General features: G+C 47.0%; 1 protein-coding gene across 17 annotated transcripts in view; it reads left to right on the forward strand.

The window, feature by feature from the left end:
* Window positions 1–25,486, forward strand: part of POU2F1 (POU class 2 homeobox 1) — a 693,535-nt gene that overhangs the window by 647,624 nt on the left and 20,425 nt on the right. For all 17 annotated transcript variants that reach the window (XM_086935563.1, XM_086935552.1, XM_086935555.1 and 14 more), the window contains 3 exons: window positions 677–785; window positions 8,639–8,990; window positions 10,749–10,837. In XM_086935563.1, coding sequence (XP_086791689.1) covers window positions 677–785; window positions 8,639–8,990; window positions 10,749–10,837 — 550 coding nt within the window. The remainder of the gene's footprint in view (window positions 1–676; window positions 786–8,638; window positions 8,991–10,748; window positions 10,838–25,486) is intronic.

Genomic DNA, 25,486 nt, shown 5'->3' on the forward strand with positions numbered 1-25,486 from the left:
ATATATTTGTGTGTCAAATTGTGCGAGGAAATTTACAGGATGGTCTCACACACCATCCAGGTGTCAGGCTTCATCATCGGCCATCCCACGTTAGCCAAAGAATCCGCTAATGGCAACCGAGCCCATATTAAGGCTGTAGTTCAAGCATAGCAGGAAACTAAGGAGAAAAGAAAAGGGAAGGAGGTCCAATAAAAATCCCTACCGGCTAATGCTTGAACTACAGCCCTAATATGGGCTTGTTTGCCATTAGAGGATTCTTTGGCGAACGTGGGATGGTAGATGTTGGAGCCTGACACCTGGATGGTGTGTGAGGCCATCCTGTAAATGTTTTTTCGCACATTTGTGTGGCTCCATAGTAATGAATGAACAGAGTAGCTAGAGTTTTTCCTCGGTGAAGGAACACCTACATTATAAGGTGTGAAAGGCCCCCACAAAAGGTTGGGCTAGTCTCGTAGGGGCTCGTTGGTTTCTTTGGTGGAAGCTGTATTGGTAGGGAGAGCATGAACGGTGGTCCCTGGCCTTTAGGCAAACCCTCTCTCCCTACCTCGGACCCAGTAGTCGTTGTGTCAACGTGTTATAGAAGAATGTTTAATGACAGTTCATATCCACTGTGTGAACATGCTTGTGTCCTATAGCTGAATTCTTGAATATTCTGTATCCTTCAATTTCCCTGTAGGTGGCCACCACACCAAGCCTTGTGACGAGTAGTGCGGCTACCACACTGACTGTAAACCCAGTGCTCCCTTTAACAAGTGCTGCTGCTATTACTAGTTTCTCTGTCCCAGGTAAGATCCACTAACTTTGTTCACATAGTCACTTAAGCAACGACCCTATGGTCCTTCTTATTCCTGAAAAAATATATTTCATTTAGTAATTTGCTTTTTGCTTGTATAGAATGTTCAACATAGACAGACTAAAAAGAGATTTGTACCAAGTTTAACAACAATTCTTGCAGATGTTATATTTATTATTGTATTCCCGTTCAATTCTGACTCCTGTTTTCTTCATATATCCTGGTTTGATAATTCCTCTTTCCAGTTAGCTGAGCTTACTATGCGGGCAATTAATATACATATTCTAGGTAGGCTTTCTTTGGCCTATTCTCAATACCTCCGCTTCTAAGGAGAAACAGTCACGTCTAAAAGTAAGAACGAAAGTAACCTGACCTGGAAGACAGTGGATGATTTGAAAATTATTCTTGTCTCTTTTAAGCTGAGTAAAGATAAATACCATCCTGGCAGCAGTTCTCTTTCTAGCTAGAGACTAGGCAGTGCTTTTTATGAGGAATACTTTACTTGAAAAGAATTGATAATATTTACTCCAAAGTCAAACTCTTTAAAGAAAGTTGTACAGTTTGGGTCCATCTTTCTAAAAGGGCGCTTAGAGCTTCTTGAGAGAGGATGAGAGTCTCAAGCAGGCTGTTCAGTAAACAATACCGTACTCTTTCCTTTTAGTTGATGCAAACTGTTGAATGCATTAAACTGCAAGTTATGATATCCTACTAAAAATGTTTTAAGACCTCTGTAAACTTTTTTCAGGAGTCATTTGGCAGCTGAGATTTCCTGGGATCATACTGTCAACTAAAGCTTTTTATCAATGGTGTCCAGGGGATTAACCTTACTGTATTGGCAAAACAGACCACCGAGTACAACTCTGTAGAAGTTCTGTCAGGGTTGTGAATTCCAAGACTTATTCAGTGAGGTGGTGTCAGTTTAGAGACTGAACACTTAACAGTAAGTGGATGAGAAGTAATAAATCACTGTTTCAGTTAGTAGTTTGATTTTTAGAAAAGAAAGTACTTAGCAATTTAGCTAACGGTGGTTAATCTAGCACTAATGGAAGCACTACCCTCCATGTGCTTTAGGACAGCTAGTTTTAGCTGGTGCAGTAGCTAGGACTTTTCCTTCTGCAAGCAGAGCTTTATGGAAGGGGAACATTACCTGGTGCTCCAGTTATTCGTAGCCTCTACTCGACTACACTAACAAGTGGTTCCTACCTCATCCTTATATGCAAGTGTGAGGAAGTGCCCTCTTTCTGCATGGTCGCCCCCACTTTTTTTTCTGAACTGCTGATGTACTTTGACTGAGTGTGCCCTGGGCTCCTGCCAATCAGTTACCCAGGGTGTATGTTATCTTCCCAAAACTGCTTTGAAGACCAGACCCAATTGGCGCACTCTGGCCACTGGTCAGTCCTTGGTAAATGGTACCACAGGTACCCAGGGCACTGTGACCAGGGACGGCCTCTAAAGGCTGCAGCACTTATTTTGCCACCCTTAGAGGCCCTCTACCTTTACAGTCACATACTGCCTTTGCAGGCTGCGTGTTTTGGTGCAGAACAAAGTGAAGAGTTGACATGGCACACATCCCTATGTGCCATGTTTGCAACCCACTGCCCTGGCATAGATCAGTCACTCCTCTAGCTAGGTGCACTATACCAGTGGTGAGGCTACAGGTGCATGAGCCCTGTACCCCTTACACTGTCTAAGGGTCATACGCATCAAGCATTTTATGCCTTCACAAACGGCTGATTCGCAGAATCGGCCGTTTGCTAATGCAAAACAATGCCTTTCTGATGCAGCAAACCCTATTTTGCCATTCGGTAACCTGTTACCGAATCCCAAAATGGATTTGCGATTCGCTATTAGGAAGGGGCGTGTTTAGGGCGTCCCTTCCTAACACCGAATTGCATCTGTATGCATGAATGTGCATTTTACCACCTACTTCAAGTAGGCTGTAACTAATTTGCAAATGGGAATGTCTGTAGATGCATTTTCTAAGAGCAGGCAGTGGTCCCACGGACCACTGCCTGCTCTTAGAAAATGAAAGGAAAGGTTTTCATTTTCTCTTTTGTAAAGCATCCTGTTTACCTTTAAGGAAAACGGGCTGCTTTACAAAAAAAGATTGCTTAATGTAAAAGCAATCACGGACATGGTGGTCTGCTGACCCCAGCAGGCCACCATCCCCATGCTTTTTGCGATTCCTAGGGGGTTGCAAATTGCGTCCTATCTCATTAATATTCATGAGGTAGGTAATTTGCGATCCCCTAGGAATCGCAGAAAGTTTTAAACACACTTTTTTGCATTCCATTTTACGATTTTTTTAATTGCGAATCCCAAGAATTTGCAATTAGGAAATCTCCAAATCTGCGAGTCTGCACCCGACGCCCACGGCCCGAGTTCAAGAGGCCCAACACCACGAGGTCTCCCCGGAGATCCTGACCTGGGATCTAGTGATCCCTGACCTTTCTGAAGTCTCCAACTGATGCCTGCAGCCCCTTTCTGGAGGATCACCGCAACCGGAGCCGGTAAGAAAAACCTGATTACTAAAGACATCCCTGCACCCGACGTCCCACGGCCTTGGGTGGCCCAACTGACAATGTCCTAGCATCTCCAGTGATCCCAACTTCCCTCTCCAACTGGTGGCATTTGTTTGCAAGTTCAAGCTCATTTCAACTCAACCTTCAAAAATAAACAGGGATACGGTTACAAAATCAGTGCTCAGCGTATTAATCCACAAATGGTTTAAGCTGGAAAAACAAATGGTTGTCGAAGTAGTTTGGCGGATTAAATCATTTCTGGATTCACATGTAACCCACCCCCCTCCGTGAGAAATGTGGTACAACACAGACAAATTAGCAATTAAACGACTTGAAATTAAAATCAATAGTAAGTTAAGGGGCGGTTCGAAATGGGAAGCTTATAGCAAGGCCGACTGTGCCAGAGGGAGTAGTTTTTGTGTAAACTTTACTAGCGGGTCTTTGTAGATTTTTTTCTGCTCTTTTCACCAGGGGCAGAACAGGAATAGGAAACATGAAGGCCTACCCTACAATGTTATCCTCTGCACACTACTGATGTTTCCACAGCATTACGGCGTATTTTTATTTCGGTCTGCAGCAAAATATTTTGTTCACATTTATTAATTTTTTTTATAGTTTAGGTCTCTCAATACTAAGTTGCAAGGGACCTAACATCTGATTCAGTCAAGCCACAATCAATCAGCAAGCAAAATGTATCCAAGAGAAAATGTTACACCACCTCACGGTGCTTCTTATAGGCTTTCTCTAAAAGTATACTGCTCAAAGTCTTGTTGTAGGAAGCTGGGTTTCTGTTGCAGTAACACCCCCTCCCCTCCCACACCCACATACACACACACACTTTTTGCCAGACTACTGGTGCACTTTGAATTGATGTGCCCTGGGTCCCTGCCAATCAGAATCCCAGGGCCAGTGTTCTTTCCCAAAACTGTATCTTTTACTCCCAATCGGCACCTCTCTTGCCACATATCAGTCCCTTGTAAAAGGTATCATGGGTACCAAGGGCACTATGGCCATAGAAGACCTCTAAGGGCTGTAGCACTTATTGTGCCACCCTTAGAGGCCCTGTACCTTTACACACACACTACCTTTGCAGGCTGCGTGTTTTGTGCAGAACAAATTGAAGAGTCGACATGGCACACACCCCTGTGTGCCATGCCTACAACCCACTGCCCTGGCATCTGTCAGCCACCCCTTTAGCTGGGTGCACTATAGTGAGGGTACGGGTGCATGAGCCCTGTACCCCTACAGTGTCTAAGCCAATTTGTAGACATTGTAAGTGCAGTATTGCCATTAAGAGTATATGGTGCAAGGAGTTTGTCATTACAAACTCCACAGCACCATAATGGCTTTACTGAAAACTGAGAAGTTTGGTATAAAACTTCTCAGCACATTAAACCCACGCAGATGCCAGTGTGGGGTTTAATGAAAAATGCACTCAAAGGGCATCTTAGGGATTCCCCCTGAAAAACGATCAGCCTCTGGTGTGTTCCATGACTGGTACACAACGCCTGCCACCATGAGACATGTTTCTGGACACCTGGGGTGGGAGCCTTCGCTCCCTGAGTCCAGAAACAAAGCCTTTCCTGAATGGAGGTGTTCACACCTCCCCCAGGCCAGGAAGAGCCACCTGTGGCAGGGGTGCTTCAAAGGCCTTGCAGCCTTTGTAATGCGATCCCTAGCCTCCCCTGCTATTAGACGCAGGCCTTCTTCCTGTCTCCCCTCCTTTTCGGCAGGAAGACAGGTGGGAAAAATTTGCCAGGCCAGAAGGTGTGCACACCTCTGCCAACCCCACCCCTCAGGTGGGGGAGGCACGGTGAAACCCACTGTTCAGTGCCCCCCATCTTGCAGATGGCAGGGACTCCTCAATCAGGATTAGGGATTGTGCTCACTCCCCCATGTGGGGTGAGCACACCAAGGGTGTAGTCACCCTAAGGTCAGTAGCCCATTAGCTACAGACCTCGAGATCCCTAAAACACCTCCTAAGTACAGTAGAAGACACCCAGCAGAGGGAACTGCAGAGAACAACTGACTTGGCCCCAGCCCTACTGGCACGTCTGCAGTTTCCAGAGATCCTGTGCCAGAAGTCGTCCTGTCCTGCAGTCAGCCACCTCCAGAACCCGGGGAGGACCTGCTGCCTTCAACAAAGAACGGATCTCCTGTGAACAGCAGCTCTGTTCAAAAGAAACTCCCAAGAAAGACTCTGAGCCTGCTGAGGACTAAGAAACCCGACGCCTGGAACCACCATTGTACCCATTGCCTACGGCCTGAACTCGAGTGGCTCACTGGTCCCAGCGAGGTCCCCCAGCACTCCAGAGTCAGAGTCTACCGTGGGCTGACCCCTCCAGGATTCCCTGACGTCACCTGCACCCTCTGCACGGAGACCCCAACCGCAAGTGGCCCCGTGAGGTGAAATCTGACCTCAAAAGACACCCCTGCACCATGGAGACAAGAACCCGAAGTGCACCTACGTCCCAGAACCCTCCAACTTACCTGCCCAGCTGTTGGTTCCTCCCAGAAATCTTCCTGGACTGAGCCTGCAGCTAAAAACCAAAACCGAAAATCTCCTTTGAAAACAACAGGGCACCCAACGCCAAAAGAGCATCCTGCGCCCAGCCGCCCCTTCACCACTGCAGTTGCACTTTGTGTGCTAAACAGAATCTCCCTTGCCCTGAGCCTAACACCAGGAGCGTTGCTCCCACAACCTTGTGGCCTGCTCATGAGCAGCCACCAACCGGAGGCCCCTTATTCCCCATGGATAACTTTGGGTCTCAGCACGTTGTACCCGGCCGTCCTAGTGCCACTGACGGTGGTTTGAGAGTGCATCCTTGACCCTGGGGGAACCCTTGTTCTAACCCCTAAAACTCCACCCCAAAGACCGAGTATTTACCTGGTAACCGTTAACTTCATTTCTCTCAAAAAGAACCCATTGACAGTTTTTCTCAAAACAAAATTCTAAGTGTGGAGTTGATTTGTATGGAAACCTTAAATTTTACAACTGTGCAAAACTGATTTTACTTACTTTTTCTCTAGGAAATGTCCAAGTTCGGGCTGGACTGTTCCCATGAGGCACAGGGTCAAGGCTGATTTGCATACGGCCATGTCTGAACTGGGGTGGCTTGGTGAGCTAAATAACGATGGATTAAACCCAGATCTTTGACTGGGGGTGAATGTTTTGCCATTGTGCAACATTCCGTCCATCATCTTGTGTGTTTTGCTGTTCACCCTATGTGGGAAGGGTATGCCCAGACGTGGGTCCCGTGCTCACTACGCCACTGGAGTCAAGATATCCTGGCTGTAGACGGCTGATAGCCAGAAACCGGTCCTAGGATGCTTGATTCCGGCCCAAGGAAGACATGGCTTGGCAGTTCGGGCTGGACTGTTCCCATGAGGCACAGGGTCAAGACTGATTTGCATACGACCATGTCTGAACTGGGGTGGCTTGGTGAGCAAAATAACGATGGATTAAACCAAGATCTATGACTGGGAGTGAATGTTTTGCCATTGTGCAACATTCCGTCCATCATCTTGTGTTTTTTAGTGTGATATCTAGGCATATCACACTGAGTAGAAAAAATAACTTAAAAAGTAATCTGTACAGTAATTTCAATACCTTGACTTACCTGTATTTCAAACAACTGCATTTGAACTTGCATTCACTGGTAAACACTGCATAATATTTTGGAAAGCATTTATTTCACTTACCTGTGCCAAGCTTGGCTTGTTTTAAGAAATAAAATAACTTGATATTTTTATACAACCAAAATGGATCTAAGTTTAGTCTTTGAGTGTGTGACATAATTTACTGAATGAGTGTGTACAATAAATGCTTACCACTACCCTCTGATACAGCCTTACTGCTCGTTCACACTACCATACGTAGAGAGTAAGGTTACCTCAGCCTCCCATTGGATTCTACTGGACTCTGTGAGCACCATACCTCATTTTGGTAAAGTGTATAAAGAGCCAGCTTCCTACATGTGTGTTTCACTTGTTGGCAGTATTTTGAAGGACTGAAGGAAGACCTTTGCTGACGCAACCAAGGTAACTGAGGGACACTCATTTTGGTGATTTTGGCAATATCGATGAATCTTTCAATACGTCTTTGGCATCCTGGCGTGTAAACATTTTTGCTTTATTTGAAGATCTGAAGTGCAAATACTAAAGGGACTGTACACTGAGAAATTGTTAACTGCTTGTTTAGTTCTTCAGCATGACACTAAAGATGCAGAACAAGTTGAGAATCCGTAGGTTATGCTACTGTAAACAGTGGAACGTTTTGGTAATGGTTTGTAGGAACTTTCCTTTGTTGTACGCAGTATAGCGGACTTGCCTATTAAAAGGTGTATGTTGCCTGTTAATTAGTCTCTATCCCTTCATTTAAGCTAGGATGCGCAGAAAGCTGAAGGAAAGTGTGAATGCAAGTATGCATGTTCTAGAAACACATTGGTGGGATATCTAGCATACAACTGTATAGAGCCAAGAAGATAGCTCATGCCTGTGCCTGAGAGGGATGCACCACATAAGAGGATAGAGTTAAATACTTGTAGTATAGAAAATGATCCCACAAGCCTATCAAGAGGATTACGAGTGCCAGTACTGACTTAGAATATGTAAGCTAGGAGCCTAAACTTCAATATTAAGGCATGACTCTAGCGAAGGCTGTGTGTGAGCTCTGACATGTTGCTAGGACGCGTGAGTTAGTGCACTGATCCAAGGCTAGGAGAAAGGAATGTACAGAACCTGGAAATACATGGGTAGGCAGCATTTACATGCTGCATGGGAGAATGCCAATCAGGGCATTGGCATCTGGCAAGGGGGGGCAGCGAAGCAACAAGACAAACTAAGTACTAAATCGGGAGCCATCGCTAAACAGGTGCTGAATACATTATTTCATTTTGAAAGTGCACTGCCTTATATCTTTCATTTATCTGCTCTCTTCCTCTGGAGATAGAATAGAGGCAGATTTAAGACGCTTAAGTAGGATTGCTTCTATTAACTCCTGATTCCTTCTCTGTTATTGAAAATAAAGAGAGCAGACACTTGTGTCTAAATGGCTAGTAGTCCTTGTTTGTGTGGATATTTTTTTTATTTGGACAAATCCAGTTATCTCTAAAGTATTTTTAGCATTACAAGACAACCTGCTGACTGATAACACCAATCTTTTTCACAGGCTATGTCTTAGTGTGTTCATTCATCATCCTATGCTCTTATTTCTTTGTATGCTCTCTATAGGCGTAATGTTTCAATGGAAGGGGTCTCTTACAATTTCAAATCAGCCACCTTATGCGTTAATTCGTGTAGCTAACTGGACTGCTTTTTATAGGCACCACAGGTACAGCCTCCAGCAACACTGCAACTGTGATTTCCACAGCCCCTTCGGTTTGCTCAGTCCTGACATCGCCATCACTCACTCCGTCTCCTTCTGCATCCGCCTCCACCACAGAGGCATCCAGTGCCACAGAGACCAGCACAACACACACCACCTCTGCCCCGTTGACGTCTCATCTTGGTTCTAGTCAAGTAGTGGTGACTGCATCCGGACTGCATACAGCAACTGCCAACGCACTGCAGGGAGTGGCGGCCACACAGCTGCCTGCAAACACAAGTCTTGCTGCCATGGCTGCCGCAGCAGGACTTAGCCCTGGCCTCCTAGCACCTTCACATTTTGCAGCTGGGTGAGAACCTTTATCTTTGCACTTTCTCTCATCACTTTCTCTCATCACTCTTTCTTTCATACATGCAGTCTCTCATGATATCTTTTTTTGTATTAACACTTACCTGCGCAAAAGATGGGTAGTGCATGTTTATAAACCTAGAAATTGAAAGGAAATTATGATAATATGGGTATAGGCAGGAGAAAAATCATTCTTGCATCTTTCCTGGACAGTGTGAAGGTTGTTCACCCTGAGGGGTGAAGCACGAGAGAGGCATATTTACCCAATGGAAGGCCTGACTGCCATTATATTTTAAATACTGGCCCAGAAGGGAATGCGAGGATCTGATAACATAGCATTGTGTTCTAACCAGGGTTTGATTCTATGTTCAAAGACAACAGAGTACCCCTGACTTGGATAGTGCTTCATGGTCTATGGCTGCAGATTTGAACATCCTGCCAAGCATAAAAAGGTTGCCTTTATTAGGTAGGCATAGGAGGAAGTGGATACCCAATAAATGGGAACCAGTGGCCCCTTTCTGTACTTTCTTCAAGCTGTTTATAAGTTTGTTCGTGGGTCTGTCGTTCTCTCAAAGGATGCTTTGCTGTAATCTATTGGTGTAAAGGCAGCAATTGTACATGAAAGAAAATTCCTTTCTAAATATTTAGGGAAAATATTAGGCATCTGATAACATTTCAAAGCACAGTGCTTGGTGTGGCATCCGCAGCACTGTAGAATGTAGTGAAATACAAAGTAAGATACTTCTTTACCCCGTAAATATACATATCATAAATCTGTTTCTCCCTCGCTCTTATATATATAACATCATACCTTTCAATCCATTATGATATAGTCAATCTGATCCAGATGATAGTGTATTTACCAGTAGTGCGAGCATGTAATTTGATTTGCTCAGTGATGGACCAGGACATTAAAAAATGTTGTTGAAGGTGCTAGCATTGATTCAAACCATACAATTTATTCTCCTTTGATTAGCACTGGCATGTAAAAACTGACATAATATGCTAAACTTTGTAAGAGGAAGGAGAAAATATATATATGTATATATATATATAGAGAGAGAGAGAGACACGTCTGCTTTCATCTATTCATCTGGTAAATGTTCAAAAGGCTGACCGCAGTATTTTAATTAATGTCAGTGTTTAAGGCATAATTATACATAATGCCTTAAATCACTGACATTAATTCAAATGCCTTGGAGCAAAATCAGTTGCCATAGGCATTCATTCCATTCTTATCGACAATATGACAATTGTCAGTTATGATAAAAAGTGGCTGGGTTTCTGCTTTTTGCAGTTTTATCAGATTCTCAATTTAATAGACATTTATCAAAATGTTTCACTTAAGTCACACATTTTGGTTTTTCTTACATGCACGATTCTTTCTTTTCACTTGAAATGAGAAAATCAAAATGTGTTGGGCTGGATATCTGAAGATTATTTTCTGTTCTAGGGAAACAACATCTGTTTAACTGTGGGTCATGTTATAGGCTTTTTTAACCAATTAAGTAATAATGCCTTTCAACCAATGAATGCATACATATGAACAGTATAATGAAAATAAGTTAAATTGGCTGCCAAAATGAGAATTGCATGATATGCTAGCTTCGTAATCCTAAATTCATTTGTGGTCTGTTTTACTTCCTTTGCCTTCTCTTGCTCGCTGAAGGTATCCCTTCTATACTTTTTTCTTATTGCTACTCTTACTGATGACAGTGTACTGATAGTCACTTTTCTTTTCATTTTCCCCTTATCACAGAGGTGCCTTATTCAGTCTTAATCCAGGGACACTAGGAGGCGCTCTCAGCCCTGCTCTGATGAACAATAGTACACTGGCCACTATTCAAGGTCAGTTACTGCTGCTGAGAGCATCGCTTTTCCTTCCTTTAATCGTTTTCTTTCTATTATCTAATGTTAGAAAAATTAATATAGCCTATGGAAAGCTTTGTAGAATTTTACAAGTCTGTTGTAATTAAGGACAAGTAATGTCTGTTCTTTTCTCATCATAAGAACAGACATAGAAACCGCAGTAGATTTGTGATAGTATGGTGCAAGGAAAAGAAGTTTATCAGTAAACGAGCAGTATTGTGTGAATAGTTGTCCAGTTAACCCTGTGAAAAAGCACAAAGCATTAGATTAGAAAAGTTTAGCAGCAAAGCATTTACCTGAATCATGATCATGGTCTTCAACTTCGAACTGAGATGCCTGTCCAATGTCAGTGTCACACTCATGGTAAGTTTCAGAGAGTGCATATTCCTCACCTTGAACTCACCTTCGAGATGTGACCCCAAAATGGTAGTCCTTATGCCTTCAAATTCATAGTTCATCACGAGACTGATAATTGATGCCAGCAAGGCCCTCTGGTGGCTGAGCATGCATTTGAATGCTAATATAAATGTTACCTTACTAACCTTGCAAGAATTTCTGGATAACCACTTGCTATGTAATGTGTCCTGTGATGATTAACTGTATATACATTTATCCTATGTTGATAACTTGAACACATGGCATTGACCCATCACTGGTGAATGATCTTCAGGCACTTCTGCAGATAAGCTTTACACCACAGATGCACACGACATGGAGTCTTTTTTAGAGTTTGACAGAACAGGAGGAAGACTGCAAAGCCCTAGTGGTCACTCAGAAGTCTTTGCCTTACCCAGCAGTCTGTCCACTACAGGACCACCTGATCCTAGTGGCATCCGCCCCAGTGGTTTTTTCCCTGACCAGGTTCCATCACAAGAGGTAAGGCGAGTAGTGAAAATATAGAACGGCCCAATACTCAAGGAGATAACACAGTGAGGCCATTTGTTTTTTTGTCAATCTTTTTTTTATTGAGATTATTCAAAGTATATCACTACATAGAACATTACGATACAATGTTACGATTACGATTCAATACAGTAAATCTATATGATCAGTTGCCTCTGTTTCAAGAAAAAAAGTGAATCGCAAGGAGGCTTATCTAAGGAAAAAGCCCCAGGTTGTTACTTCAGCGTAAGAGTGGTAAATTATACAATTTCTCCTAATTCCCACCCCTCCCTCACAACCCATCCCCAAATTTAAGGGTGCACTGTACTACCATTGTCGTGCTCCTTGATGTAGGAATCCGTAATCTAACTACTACGTAAGTAGAGATGTTCCCCTGTGGGATCACCTTTGTGTTCAAGTTCTACCCTCCCTTGCATTCCGTTTTTTTTAAATTGGAAGAGGTGAAGCGCCGGGACGTGCATTGGGCAAACAAACAAGGAGAGCCCTGGTGATAAGTACTCCACTAGTGAGCCCCATGTATATTCAAAGTTCTCAAAAGTGTCCTTTATTACGCTTGCCATAGTGATGGCTTGCCACAAACATGAGTGCCAGTAGGATATAGATGGTGCCTCTTTTTAGGTCGAGCCTTAGCGTAATGTCTAAATGGCTCCGCTCGCCCCCATTGTCAGAACCTACAGACTCAACATTGTGTTATACGCAGACGACTCCCAACACCGCCAGACACAACTTTCAAGAAGGCATGGAAGCTGTCGCCAAATGGATGAAAAGCAGCTGCCTACAACTCAACACCGACAAAACAGAAGTACTCATCTTGGGTCCAAACACCGACGCCTGGAGCAACACCTGGTGGCCCTCCGATACCCACCCGCCCCCATGGACCACGCACGCAACCTTGGAATCATCCTGGACGCCAAGCTCAAAATGGACTGCCAGATCAACTCAGTCGGATCCTCCTGCTTTCACAACCCCTGCCTCCTACGTAAGACCTTGCAATGGATCCCCCACAAGCTCAGAAAGACAGTCACTCACGCCCTCGTCACCAGCAGACTCGACTACGGCAACGCACTCTACGCCGGAATAAACAAAAACCTCACCCACAAGCTACAAACATCCAGAACGCCGCCGCAAGACTGGTCCTCAACCTGCCAAGACACTGCCACATCTCCGAGCACCTGCACGCACTCCACTGGCTCCCCATCATGGCTAGAATCACCTTCAAGATTCTCACCCACGCACACAAGGCACTCCACGACACCAGACCAGCATACCTAAACAGCCAACTCAAACTCCACGCATCCCAAAGGACCCTACGACCAGCCCAGCTCTCCTACACCGTGGTCCCCTGCTCCAGAAAGACCAGATCGGGAGGCCGCTCCTTCCTCGCGGCTAGAGCCTGGAACACCCTTCCGCTCCACCTCAGACAAACAACTTTGCTCCCCATCTTTGCGAGAAACCTCAAGACCTGGTTCTTCGACAGACCCCCTACTTGATGGACTGGAACTGCACCTCCCAGCGCCTTGAGACCCTCACAGGTAAGTAGTCACGCTATCACAAACTCCGGATTGATTGATTGATGGCCTGGCTGACCTCTTCTGTATCTACTGGTTTCCCCAGTGCCTCATTTTGTGTCACTAACACTCTCAGGAGTTCTACCTCCCCCAGGTATTGGGTTTGCTCATCCCCTCAAAGCTGTCTGCCTTGTAGAGAATTTTGTAAAAAAAAATGCCAAAGGCCTAGGCCTTTACTAAATCCGAGGATGAGGACCTCTGTCTTCTCAGAGCTGGACTTCAGGCAGCTGCTACTCATCCAGGATGCAACGTCCATCATTCCTTTCTGGAAGCTGAGTCTGGTGTTGACGGGATCCTTGATGAGGGAGAGGATGAGCTGGGTGTCGTTGGCGTAGGAGACTATGTTGAATCTGTGCTGTCTGACGATGGTGGCATGGCATGGCATGGGGGGGCCATGTAGATGTTGAAGAGCGTTTGGCTGAGTGACAATCCTTGTTGATCTCTGTGGGTTCAGAGAGGAAAGGTGGCAGTCTTATTCTTTGGGTTTTGCTGGTGAAGAAAGAGCAGAGCCATTTGAGGGCAGTTCCCTGTATGCCGGCGTCATGAAGTCTGGCGGCGAGTGTGCGGTGGGAGACGGTGTGGACGGCTGCGGAGAGGTCGAGCAGGATCACGGCCACGGTGTGGCCTTGGTCAAGGAGAGTGTGGATGTCATCTGTGGCAGCCAGTAGAGCGGTCTTGGTTCTGGGGTTGCTGCAGAATCCAGATTGGGAGGGGTCATGGATGAATTTCGTTAGTTGGGCGTTGACAGTCTTCTATGTGATTTTGGCAGCGAAGAGGAGGAGGGAGATTGGTTGGTAGTTATTGAGGTCCGAAGGGTCTGCAGAGGGCTTCTTGAGTAGGGGCATGACTTCTGTGCGTTTCCAGTCATCTGAGAAGGTGCCGGTTTCTAAGGTGGTTTGACGGTGTGTCGTAGTTCCAGTGTGATGGTGACTCTGTGGAAGATGTGTGGAGGGCAGGGGTCCGTGGGTGCTCCTGAGTGAATGCCTTTCATGGTCTCTTTGGTGGTGACTGGGCTCCAGGCGGCGATGGTGGGTTGGTTGGTGTTGTTGGAGGGGTGGGGGGTTTCGGAGTCCGGTGTCTGTTCCTTGAAGTTGTCGTAGAGGGACTTGATTTTCAAATGGAAGTAGGAGCTGAGCTTTTTGCACAGGTCCTGGGAATGGGTGATGTCCGTGGCCTCGCTGGGTGGGTCAGGGGGGTTTGGTGAATTCTTGGATGATGCTGAAGAGTTCCTTCGAGTTGCTGGAGTTGACGGTGATCTTGCACTGGATGAAGATTCGTTTGGTTGATCTGATGAGTTGCTTTTATTCTGTCACTGTTTCACTGACCTGGCCGGTGCTGTTTGTTCTTAAGGGCTGCCTGCACTCACGACTCGCGGAACCCGCTGCGCGGGTCCCGCTTCGGATTTGTATCACCTTCACTCCTGCCTGGCTGCTTCTGTGGGGGCGTGTGAGGCTGCAGGGCTGCGAGCGTGAACCGGGACTCACCTTCCCAGGAGTCCCGGTCCCGGAGGCTGAGTCACCTGGCCCCGCTCTCCCTGAAGGCCCCGCCCCCACCTTCCTGCAACCTAAAAGGCGCCTGGACCCTTCCTTCGTGGGACGCTGTTTCACTGACCTGGCCGGTGCTGTTTGTTCTTAAGGGCTGCCTGCACTCACGACTCGCGGAACCCGCTGCGCAGGTCCCGCTTCGGATTTGTATCACCTTCCCTCCTGCCTGGCTCCTTCTGTGGGGGCGTGTGAGGCTGCAGGGCTGCGAGCGTGAACCGGGACTCACCTTCCCAGGAGTCCCGGTCCCGGAGGCTGAGTCACCTGGCCCCGCTCTCCCTGAAGGCCCCGCCCCCACCTTCCTGCAACCTAAAAGGCGCCTGGACCCTTCCTTCGTGGGACGCTGTTTCACTGACCTGGCCGGTGCTGTTTGTTCTTAAGGGCTGCCTGCACTCACGACTCGCGGAACCCGCTGCGCGGGTCCCGCTTCGGATTTGTATCACCTTCACTCCTGCCTGGCTGCTTCTGTGGGGGCGTGTGAGGCTGCAGGGCTGCGAGCGTGAACCGGGACTCACCTTCCCAGGAGTCCCGGTCCCGGAGGCTGAGTCACCTGGCCCCGCTCTCCCTGAAGGCCCCGCCCCCACCTTCCTGCAACCTAAAAGGCGCCTGGACCCTTCCTTCGTGGGACGCTGTTTCACTGACCTGGCCGGTGCTGTTTGTTCTTAAGGGCTGCCTGTACTCACGACTCGCGGAACCCGCTGCGCGGGTCCCGCTTCGGATTTGTATCACCTTCACTCCTGCCTGGCTGCTTCTGTGGGGGCGTGTGAGGCTGCAGGGCTGCGAGCGTGAACCGGGACTCACCTTCCCAGGAGTCCCGGTCCCGGAGGCTGAGTCACCTGGCCCCGCTCTCCCTGAAGGCCCCGCCCCCACCTTCCTACAACACGGCCCATTGGTCACCGGCCCATAAATATCGGAGAGTGACGCTAAGCGGGAGCGTCCGGGGCTAAGACCGGGCAAAGAGCGGGCCGTTTGAGGCCGTTCGAGGACTGAGAGGACTGGACTGGCCCACCCCTTTTCGCTCGTTATTTTCGGGATCCAATACAATTACTGAGGGGAAAAATACCTACCTTCGTCACTGTGCTCCTAGCGCTATGAATTCAAGGGTAACTCGTAGTAAAACTTCTAAAGGTGGGTCACAGATCAGTGGCCCCATGGATGACTTTATTACCCGCACCAACATAGCCATTGACGAAGAGATATCCAAACTCCAAAACCGGGTCTCGCTAGAATTAGAAGCTGCCAGAAGAGTGTCCCAAGTAATTGCACTTTCTAAGAAATCTTCCTTAGGCCACATAGCCACTTCTGTCACCCCTGAGCGCCCAGCCCGCCCACATTGTATAATCACTCAGGTCGATGTTCATCATTCACCGACCCCGGCTACTCCCCAACCTGCCTTAGGAAGTAAAGATGAGGTAATTCCACCGACATCATTTAGTGTGCCCAACCCAGTCCCTATTGTACCCTTTCCGATAAATCTACCTAACACTACTTCTAGTGGCAAGCAACCAAAGAGGAAACGCAATTCTCGCTCTGCTTATTTCTGCAAAAAAGCGAAAATTGCTGTTCCAAAAGATCTGCCACTGACTAACATCACAGCACCTAATGCTGGCGCAGAGAATACTCTTAATGCACAGCCATCTAGTGAGGGACAGGAAAAGGATCCATCTATTCCCTTCCTTAATACTCCACCAGGTGAGGACCCTGTAGTAGATGGGTTAACTAAAAATAATAAAGAATTTATAGAGGTGGTTTGGGAGACACTTAAAAAACTTTTGTCACCCCTAGATTTAAGACTTTCAAGGATAGAAAATAACTTGTTAGAAATGGAGAAGAGCATCATTGCTCTGGCCACTCTTGGGTTGAAAAGTCTTGAAAACCAGGGTATCATTGTTGCTGACCCAATGCCACAAACTGCTGCACCCCAAACCAATCAAACTCCCTCTTCGGTATCACCCACAATAAAGCCCGTCCCTAAACCAAGGACCGTTACGGTGGAGCAAGCTCGTGATAAACCAAAGGCTCCTCCACGGGGCTCTTTGCGACACCAGCAAAATACCAAACACAAAATACCCAACAGGTCGATTCCTAGTGAAATCCAAGTCCCCCCAGCTACAGACAACTTTAGAGGTGGCTATATTGACCTCCCCCCAGAGGCAAACGACTATGTGGTTGTTCTGACGGGTGTTCCCACAATAGGTAACGGCCAATTTGAAAACCACTGGTCGTTGAAAAATAAAATAATGCACTGGTTAAATGTAAACAGACCAATCCCCAATGGTCGAAGAAGTCGCGTACTGATGGTTCGCAGAACTCCCTGGGTAGGTCCAACGCTGAAATCCAGTCCGGGGGACTGCGTAGTAGTGACCTTCGAAGATCCCCACACGGCGCATCACATTTGCTCTTGGCCCAGTAACGATGACTCCCTGGTCATACCTAAACCACTATCCTTTTTTTATCCCCCTCGACCAAGCCGAAACCAGGGGGATAATTGGACATTGGTTAAACAATATCCATGGTCGAATAAGTCCCGGGGCCAGAAAGAGACCCTCCTACACTGGAATGGTCTCTCTACTTATAACAGATTCGGGAGCTTAGAGGAGGTGGATTGACTCCCTGCGCAACCAGCCAAGCAACCCCGAAGGGAAATCTCACCATCGCAGGGGCACCACCCCAATGAATGCATTGGTCCTGAGTTCGTAATAAATGAAGTGGGACGACCAAACAGCCCATGGTGTGAAGGGGAGCCATCCACATTTGACACAACAAAAAATCCCGGCAGGGAAGATTGGCCGCACCTACCTTACATGTCCCACTCTACAGCTACCTATATCGAACCATCTTGTCCTACCTGTTCTGGCTGCTATGTGACTCCTAATCACCAGCAAATTGAGCCACCTGTGAGGTCTCCTAAACTTGAGGTTACGACTGTTTCTCCTATGCCTACTGTTTCTACCAAGGCTTCTCCACCCGGTGACTTTGTCCTAAAAATTTTAAGTTGGAATGTGGCTGGTCTCGGTCGTAACTTTGATATCCCCGAATGGAATGATTTTCTGGAACCCTATCACATCTGTCTTTTCCAGGAAACCTGGTGTTTGGAGCCAAGACACCGAGTGGGATTCTCTACCTTTTTTATTCCCGCTGCCCAGGAACAAGGATCTAAAGGTCGCCCTTCAGGCGGCCTTATTATTTGGATTAATATTGCACTGGGCTTTAGAGTAATAGAAAGAAATACCCAGTCACCTGATCTCCAGTGGCTATCGATAATCCACAAAGGGGGAAGAAGCTTGGAAGTTTTCAATATTTACCTGAGGGGTGCTAAAGGCGGTGCATCCCATCTACCTTCTACAGGCCTAAACCGCAATCTGGCTGCCTGCAGTGCGGACTCATATGTAATGCTTGCAGGCGACTTTAATTGCTGTTTTGAACCTCTGGCCAGAGAAGATATCTTGGACACTTTCGAGGAGGACACCAGGAGAGGCATCCCTATTCTGAGCCTTGACCCGATCCCTAAATGGTCGCAAAACGCAATAGAGATCAATGCTCTTTGTATGGAGCATAATTTGCGAGCGACAAACGGGCGATCCAAATCTGACCATATGGGTGCTCACACCTACAACAGACTAGGCCATACATCAAGGATTGATTTCGTTATGCTTAACTATAACCTCTGGCAACACCACCAAGACATGGAGGTCATAGTGTCAGGTGATAGCGATCACAACCCTTTATCGCTAACTATTTCATCTCCTTGGCAGGCTAGAAACCAAGGCCCTCCCGGCCATAAGTGGAAATCTTCCCATGAATTAGCCCCCACAAACTGTAGCAGGCGTTTGAAATGGGTGAAAGTCTCATCCGACGAAACAAGGATGGCCCAAGCCGGGACTATTTTGGAAGGAGTGGAGTCTCGGATGGACACCTCAAGGCCAACTGATATTAAGATCTTACCCCTATTCACTGAGACTGTATTGGCACTGAGTGATTTATTCATTGTTCCCCAATCTACTCGTAGGGGTCCCTCGAAACAAACAGATAAGTGGTATACTGCTAAATGTCGTGCAGCTAATAGGGAACTTGTTGCCACATTAAAGTCCAAAGACGCAGCTGATATTAGGGCTGCTAGGAAAATTTATAAAAAAAACCCTATTCGAAGCCAAGCAGGATTACGATTCTAATTTCTGGGGAGATCTTGTAGAGGCAAGCAATAGGAAGGATGCCAAGAGGTTCTGGGACCTATTAAGATCTAGGGAAAAGCCCATTGACCAGCAGCTAACTTGTAACATCCCAGGGGGCGTATGGTTTAACCACTTTTTGACATTATACTCTGCTCCTCCAGGTCCATCCCAGTTAGCTTGCCCACCCATGGGTTTACTGCCTAATTCTATTACTGATCCCCGGTGCCATGATGGTCTATTTACCAGCTTGGAAGTTGAGAGAGCAATCCAATGTATTGTCCCGAACAAAGCGGCCGGTCCTGACGGAATTCCAGGAGACCTAATCAAGAATTATCCATCTTCCTGGAGTAGACTAATTGCCACCCTTTTGAATGAAGTATTATTGGGGGGAGTCTTTCCTGATTCTTGGAGGGGCGCTGAAGTCGTACCTATTTTTAAAAAAGGTTCTAGGGATGACCCAGCGAACTACCGGCCAATTAGCTTATTGGACTCTTCCCAAAAGGTAGCAGGAAAGGTGGTATTGGGCAGGATCATCCAGTGGGCCGATGAAAACCATATCCTGTCAGATCTTCAAGCGGGTTTCAGAACAGGAACAGGCACAATCGAGCAGACGTTCCGCCTCCTAATGATCTATTGGAAAGTGGTGGTGCTGGGAGGGGGCAGTCTGTATCTAGTCTTTATTGACTTGCGGACTGCGTTCGACCTAGTACCACGCGCACTCTTATGGAACGTCCTCGATGGGTTAGGCCTCCCTCCCTACCTGCTCTCGCTCCTTGTAAAATTTCACGACCGGAATTTTGCCCAAATTAGATGGGGTGGACAGGGAGAGAAAACACCTCGTATCCCCGTGGACAGGGGCGTCCGCCAAGGGTGTGTGCTTGCCCCCACTCTGTTTTCTCTTTACATTAACGGAGTGGTGGAGCATCTACTCCAGCAACCATCAGATGCACCCACCCTGGCTGGAAGGAAAATTCCAACGCTCCTGTTCGCGGACGATACCCTCCTAATTTCGAAATCACCAATGGGCATCCAATCGCTGCTCTCCAGCTTCAAGGCCTTCTGCGATGAAAGGGGGTTGGCCATAAACATAGGGAAAACTAAGTTTTTGGTTCTTAACCCGCCCAAAAAGTCTGTCTTTCTCCCGGCCCTAGATTCTGTCCCACTTGACCGCGTCAAAGAATTTGACTACCTGGGTATACGCATCAGTGACACCATGAGCTGGAAGGCACACCACCAAAAAGTATTCCTGACTCACAAAAGGGTGGCAGGTGCCTTGCTCAAGGAACAGCGAGCCTCATCACTAAAACCTATTGGGGCTCCCCTAGATATTTATAGGGCAAGGGTTGTGAGCGCGGCACTTTACGGTGCCGAGCTGTGGGGCACTCATAGAGTTGATACTTTGGCTCATCTTGAGAATAACTTCCATAAAGATCTAATGGGTTTGCCCCACAGCACGCCAACAATCCCACTGCTGTTAGACGCAGGTACTCGGGCTATTTGCGATCAAGCAAAACTACGTCCACTCCTGTTATGGTCCAGAATCTGGAATGTGCAGGAACTTAGAAGTTATGCAGAAGCCTTGAATGACATTATGTCACTACCGGGCTCACATAAAATCATCTGGCTCAGGGAAGTCAAAAAGTTGCTGCACAAACTAGGACTAGGAGAGGCTTGGGCCACACTCGGATGCAGGACGCCGACGGAGATACAGCACGGCTGTGCGTTCCCGTCTCTAAGTTAAAATACCAATCGAGGATCTAACTACCTGTGCCCATCGGCTGTGTGTTGACCTACACGCCAATACTACTTGGAGCTCGAGGGAGCCCCCTTTGTCACAGACGGAACATTTGATGACCGTTTTGACGACGCTCTCTTTCTCTTCCTGATGAAGACCCCACCATGAGGCCGCGAATCTGCCCTTTAGCGTAATCAGGGGTCGAAACGTAGAACTACGCCTCCATTCTACACACCATAGGAGCTAAATAAACGATGAACTCTTGCTATCTATGTGTGATGTGACTTTGGGAACCTTTGCCCATTAATTTGATTGTAGAGGTTTTTCAATTGTCAATCTGGATGTAACCACTTTGTCACCACACCTTTACCTTGTCCCCTTCACTCACTCACTTACCCCCCCCCCTTTTCCTCTGAGAGCACCGTTTTCGAATACCGAATGTAATGACATGATAATTACATGTATATTCTACAATATGTTTACTCTCAACTTTGGCTGCAATTGGATCGCACTCTGACCTTGCATGATTAAAATGCCAAAATGTATGAAATGTATAAGTTGGTTCATTATTCCGACTCATTCTTAAATTTAATGGTGAGTGTGTGTTTACTTGGAATTATTTAATACTGCTTAAACTCAGACCAAACTTTATTTTTGTACTGATCCACGGACCCGGGTCCTGAGTGTTTAGGGCCTCCCCCTTTTATACTCATAGGAGAGGCTTGGGCCAACAAATCTGCACCCCCGAAACAACAGCTAAAGAAGGCTTATTGGGCATGGGTAGACAGTGAGAGGGTTCGAAGTACAAACCATTGCAAATCTGTAATCCTGTTTTTGTCGGTCAAAGAGTTACCGTTAAGGGAATCTTATCTGGACACTATTCAGAGCTCATGGGACAGATCACTGTACATCAAGTTTAGGGTGGGGGTGCTTCCATTATGCGAGTTTACGTCCACTTGGAGACCGCCCGCCCAAACTTTACCTTACTGCCCTTTTTGTGACCTAAGGGTAGAGTCTGTGCCCCATATGTTGTTTGAGTGTAGTGTCTATGCAGCCCCGAGACATAGGTGGTCGAAGCCCCTTTGCAGGTGTCTGGGAACTCGTTCTCATTTAGAAGCGCTGCGTATTTTACGTACGGATGCTAGACCCTTCATTTGCACCTGCATGGCAAAATTCTTGGGCTGGGCCTGGCGTCTTAGAGCTGCAAGAAAACTGTTAATCCAGTGACCGAGCTTCCATACCCAATATGCTGCTATGTCTATAAAATGTTTTTATGCTGATGATTGCTGTTTTAAAAATGTTTTTTAAGATGTATGAAATGCTTTTATGATATGATTTTATCGAATAAAGCTATTACTTACTTACTATTTATTCTGTCATGGTGTTCCTGTATGTGGTGTGGTCTTCTGAAGTTTTGCTGTTTCGCCAATTCTTCTCGAGACGTCTGCAGGTGCGTTTCTTGGAGATTGGCGGTGAACCAGGTGGCCTTTCTGGGGCGCTGTCTGTCAGGGTTGGGACAGGGTGCAAGTTTGTCGTGCAGTTGGAGATCAATCTGTGTAGTTCTTTGGCTGTGAGAATAGCATCGGTCGAGGTGGAAGGAGCATCGCGTTTGAGGGTGAAGTTGAGGTGCTCTGCAGAGCATTTTGGCTGAGGCAGCTCAATACATACCATGCCCGTGTCAAATAGTTCAATCCAGCCCCATGCCTCAGATAAAGTAGTGAAGAAATGCACCTTGTCCGCAGACTGGACCTGCAGTCGGTCCAGGAAAAGCAGGCCCATGACCTGCAGCTTGAACCTGTAGAGTAAAATCAGGATAGAGATACATTAGCATTGTCCACCGTAAAGGAGCTGTGTGCACATGCCTTCTGCCAGAGAGGATCCCGATCCCAAAAGTGCAAGAGGTAGGTTTCCACTGGGCGCTGCGGGGCCCCAGAGTGAGGCCCCCATAGTGGCACTTTGTGCGCACTCTACAATGCATAGAATCTGGAGAGGCCATCTGGAGCAACGACCACCTGAAGCCAGGCCTCCAAGTAAGCCAACAGTGAGTCCTCCTCCGCATGCTCGGGTAGCCCCACAATACTAACATTATTATGCCACCCCTCCTGATCATCCAAGAGCATGGCCAGGCATTGAGTCTGCACCTCCAGAGCTGTGATGCGATGGTCTGCTCACTGAACAGCTGGCATCAGTGTCTGTATCGTCTTCTCCAGGGCAGTGACCCTCTCTGAGACCTTCCTCGAATCCTCACGAATAAGTCCCAGCTCCACTCATGGAGTCAATTTTGCCTTCTAACCGTTCCTCAGAAGCATTGATGGTGACTAAAAGTTTGTCAAACATGTACGCCAAATTTCCCAGCCAGTGCCCTGCTTTCTTGCACGCTAGGAGGTGCTCTTGGCAGCATCATTCTTAGTGTGTTGAGTGCGCCTCATGCTGGCATGAGGTGGGGGGAGGCAGAATCGGGCTGCCATAAATCTTCGCTACTACCCCCAGTGGTCCAAGGGGAGGTGTGCCAACAAGGGACAAAAGCCACTGGACATGGTGCAGAGCAGCCTGGAATGTAAGGCCACTAGTTCAGGAATAGGGTGGGGAGTAGTGTGTCTTGCGATAGCCTCTCCCCCAAGTCCAACCAGGCCCTACAACAGGGAGAGAAGGCCTTCTGACCATGGAAAAATCACAGAAGTCAATGTAGCAGGTTCCTCCCCCTCGAGTAAATGTCAGCTTTTGAGTCCCAACGTGCCACTCCCAACTCACCTACGTGTCCAGAGGAGGAGAATCAACAAAAAACAGTGTCTAGGGGCCCAGAGGTAGTCTACATCATGCCCTGCATAGGACAACCACCAGTCCTCCTCAGATGATGTCACGGGGGCCCATGGACTGGCGGACCCCCGCTGAGCAAGATGAATGAAGGGGCACCAGCCTCATGAGGGCTGCGGGCAAATATGAATGCAGCCACCGCGGACAAAGCATGGCTGCCTTGTTGAATTTCACTCCAAACATCCGCTTAAGAGCAGCATTTCTCTGGACCCTGCCTTAGCGCTCTTGCTGCAGGCCCCGCTCATAGTTTCTTTATCGGTGCCAGTTCAGGCTCCTTCCCTGTTGGTTCCCGTTCCAGCCTCTGATATAGAACGTTTATCTGCAAGAACTTGCTCAGTGTAGAGGGATACCATTGCAAATGCACTGTTTGAGAAATCTCCGCTGTTGCTCTGTCTTGTGATCAGTATTTCCAGAGCATAGAGGCCATTTTCAAGTTTGGACGCTATTTAAGACCTTCAGCATAGTCCACCTTAAATGTTTTGGAACCAAATAAGACCGACCGAATAACTGTTTTGTAGATAAATTAGACTACTGGACATTATTGAATTTAAGGTGCTCGGGTAAACTGTATATATTGCTCTTGGGACATCTAATAAAATTAGAGTGGTGGCTACCCTAGTTCCTTTGTAGCACCAAGGGTGTAACTGTTGAACCTTATATTGAACTGTGCCAGTATACAACCAGCCACTGTTCTGTTTGTTACCAAAAAGGAGATTGCCTCTTTTGCTGTTGTGTTGCAAAGGGCAGCAGAGGTTCTAGATTTAAAGCTAACCACTATGAAAGACTAATATCTTCACAGAAGTACTTCAACCCAGTTAGGCTCCCACTGAGCCACTAATTTTATTTAATCTAGCCATTTATGATTACTCTATTGGGCACTTGGTCAAAAACGTGCTCAGGCCGCCAGTTAAAAGGCAGTTTGCACGTTGCCATTGCCCTGCACCAGGTGACCCAGCTAGCAACACCCGACTCTGGAGAATCTGGTGGTATAGACGTCCACCAGCAAAATTATTCTCTGTGCCTTCCCTACTATGCTGCCTGAGCGTGAATCAAAACACATAGGCATTTGGGAAGTTTGTTTTTTCATCCACCAGCCTGGCCCTCAAATCTGTGAATGCCAGCTGTCTTCTGGGTTTGTCTTCTTGTGCCCTTTGCGATTCCGAGGCACAACGTTTGCTGGCTTTTCGAACCTATTTCAGAAAAAATTGTTATTCTCTCTAGATTGGACAAGACTAACTGCTTAGGGCAAGCAATCGGACAGTAGTTTGGCCCTTGTGTGTCCCTTGAGTGTTCACAAAAGTGAGGATAGTGGTCGCACCACACCTTCAGGATCAGGAGCCTGTTGGTAGAGCGGCCCTTTATACAAAAACCTTGGAGGAGGGTTTCCTCCTATAAACTCTCTCCTACACACCTTCTACTCAATACCTCCTCATGCTTAAGTGCATATTATGCCACATTCTTGACGTCTTAAAGGACTCTGTCCAAATCAGTCATAACACCCAGGGTTGATTAAAAAAATATATAAATAATTCTTTCCCTACTGGCCCTATTTATGTTCACAGCGAAATCCCACTTGACTCCCTAGTAGTCACTACTGCTTGTGAAAGTGCCAACTCCTAGCCCAGTGAGGGTGCCCCCAGCTCCTGTAAAAGAGAACAAGCGCAAAGTGCCACAGGCAAAAGGGTAGCAGCGCAGTTTGCCAACCAGTTGGCTATTAATAAATCGGAGTATGGCTGTGCCCACTGGAACAAAATAGAGGAGCTCCTCGAAGAGGAGCACAAGAAGAGAGTGGACATGAGATGGTATCTGAGGGCAAGCAGATATCCAACACTACCATTTGCTGCGCCCTAGATGCTGCTGCCATGGGAGTTCATTCTAGCGTTTTTGCGCAGACA

This window comes from Lissotriton vulgaris, chromosome 8 (genome assembly GCF_964263255.1).
Source record: "Lissotriton vulgaris chromosome 8, aLisVul1.2, whole genome shotgun sequence".
Lineage (NCBI taxonomy): Eukaryota > Metazoa > Chordata > Amphibia > Caudata > Salamandridae > Lissotriton > Lissotriton vulgaris.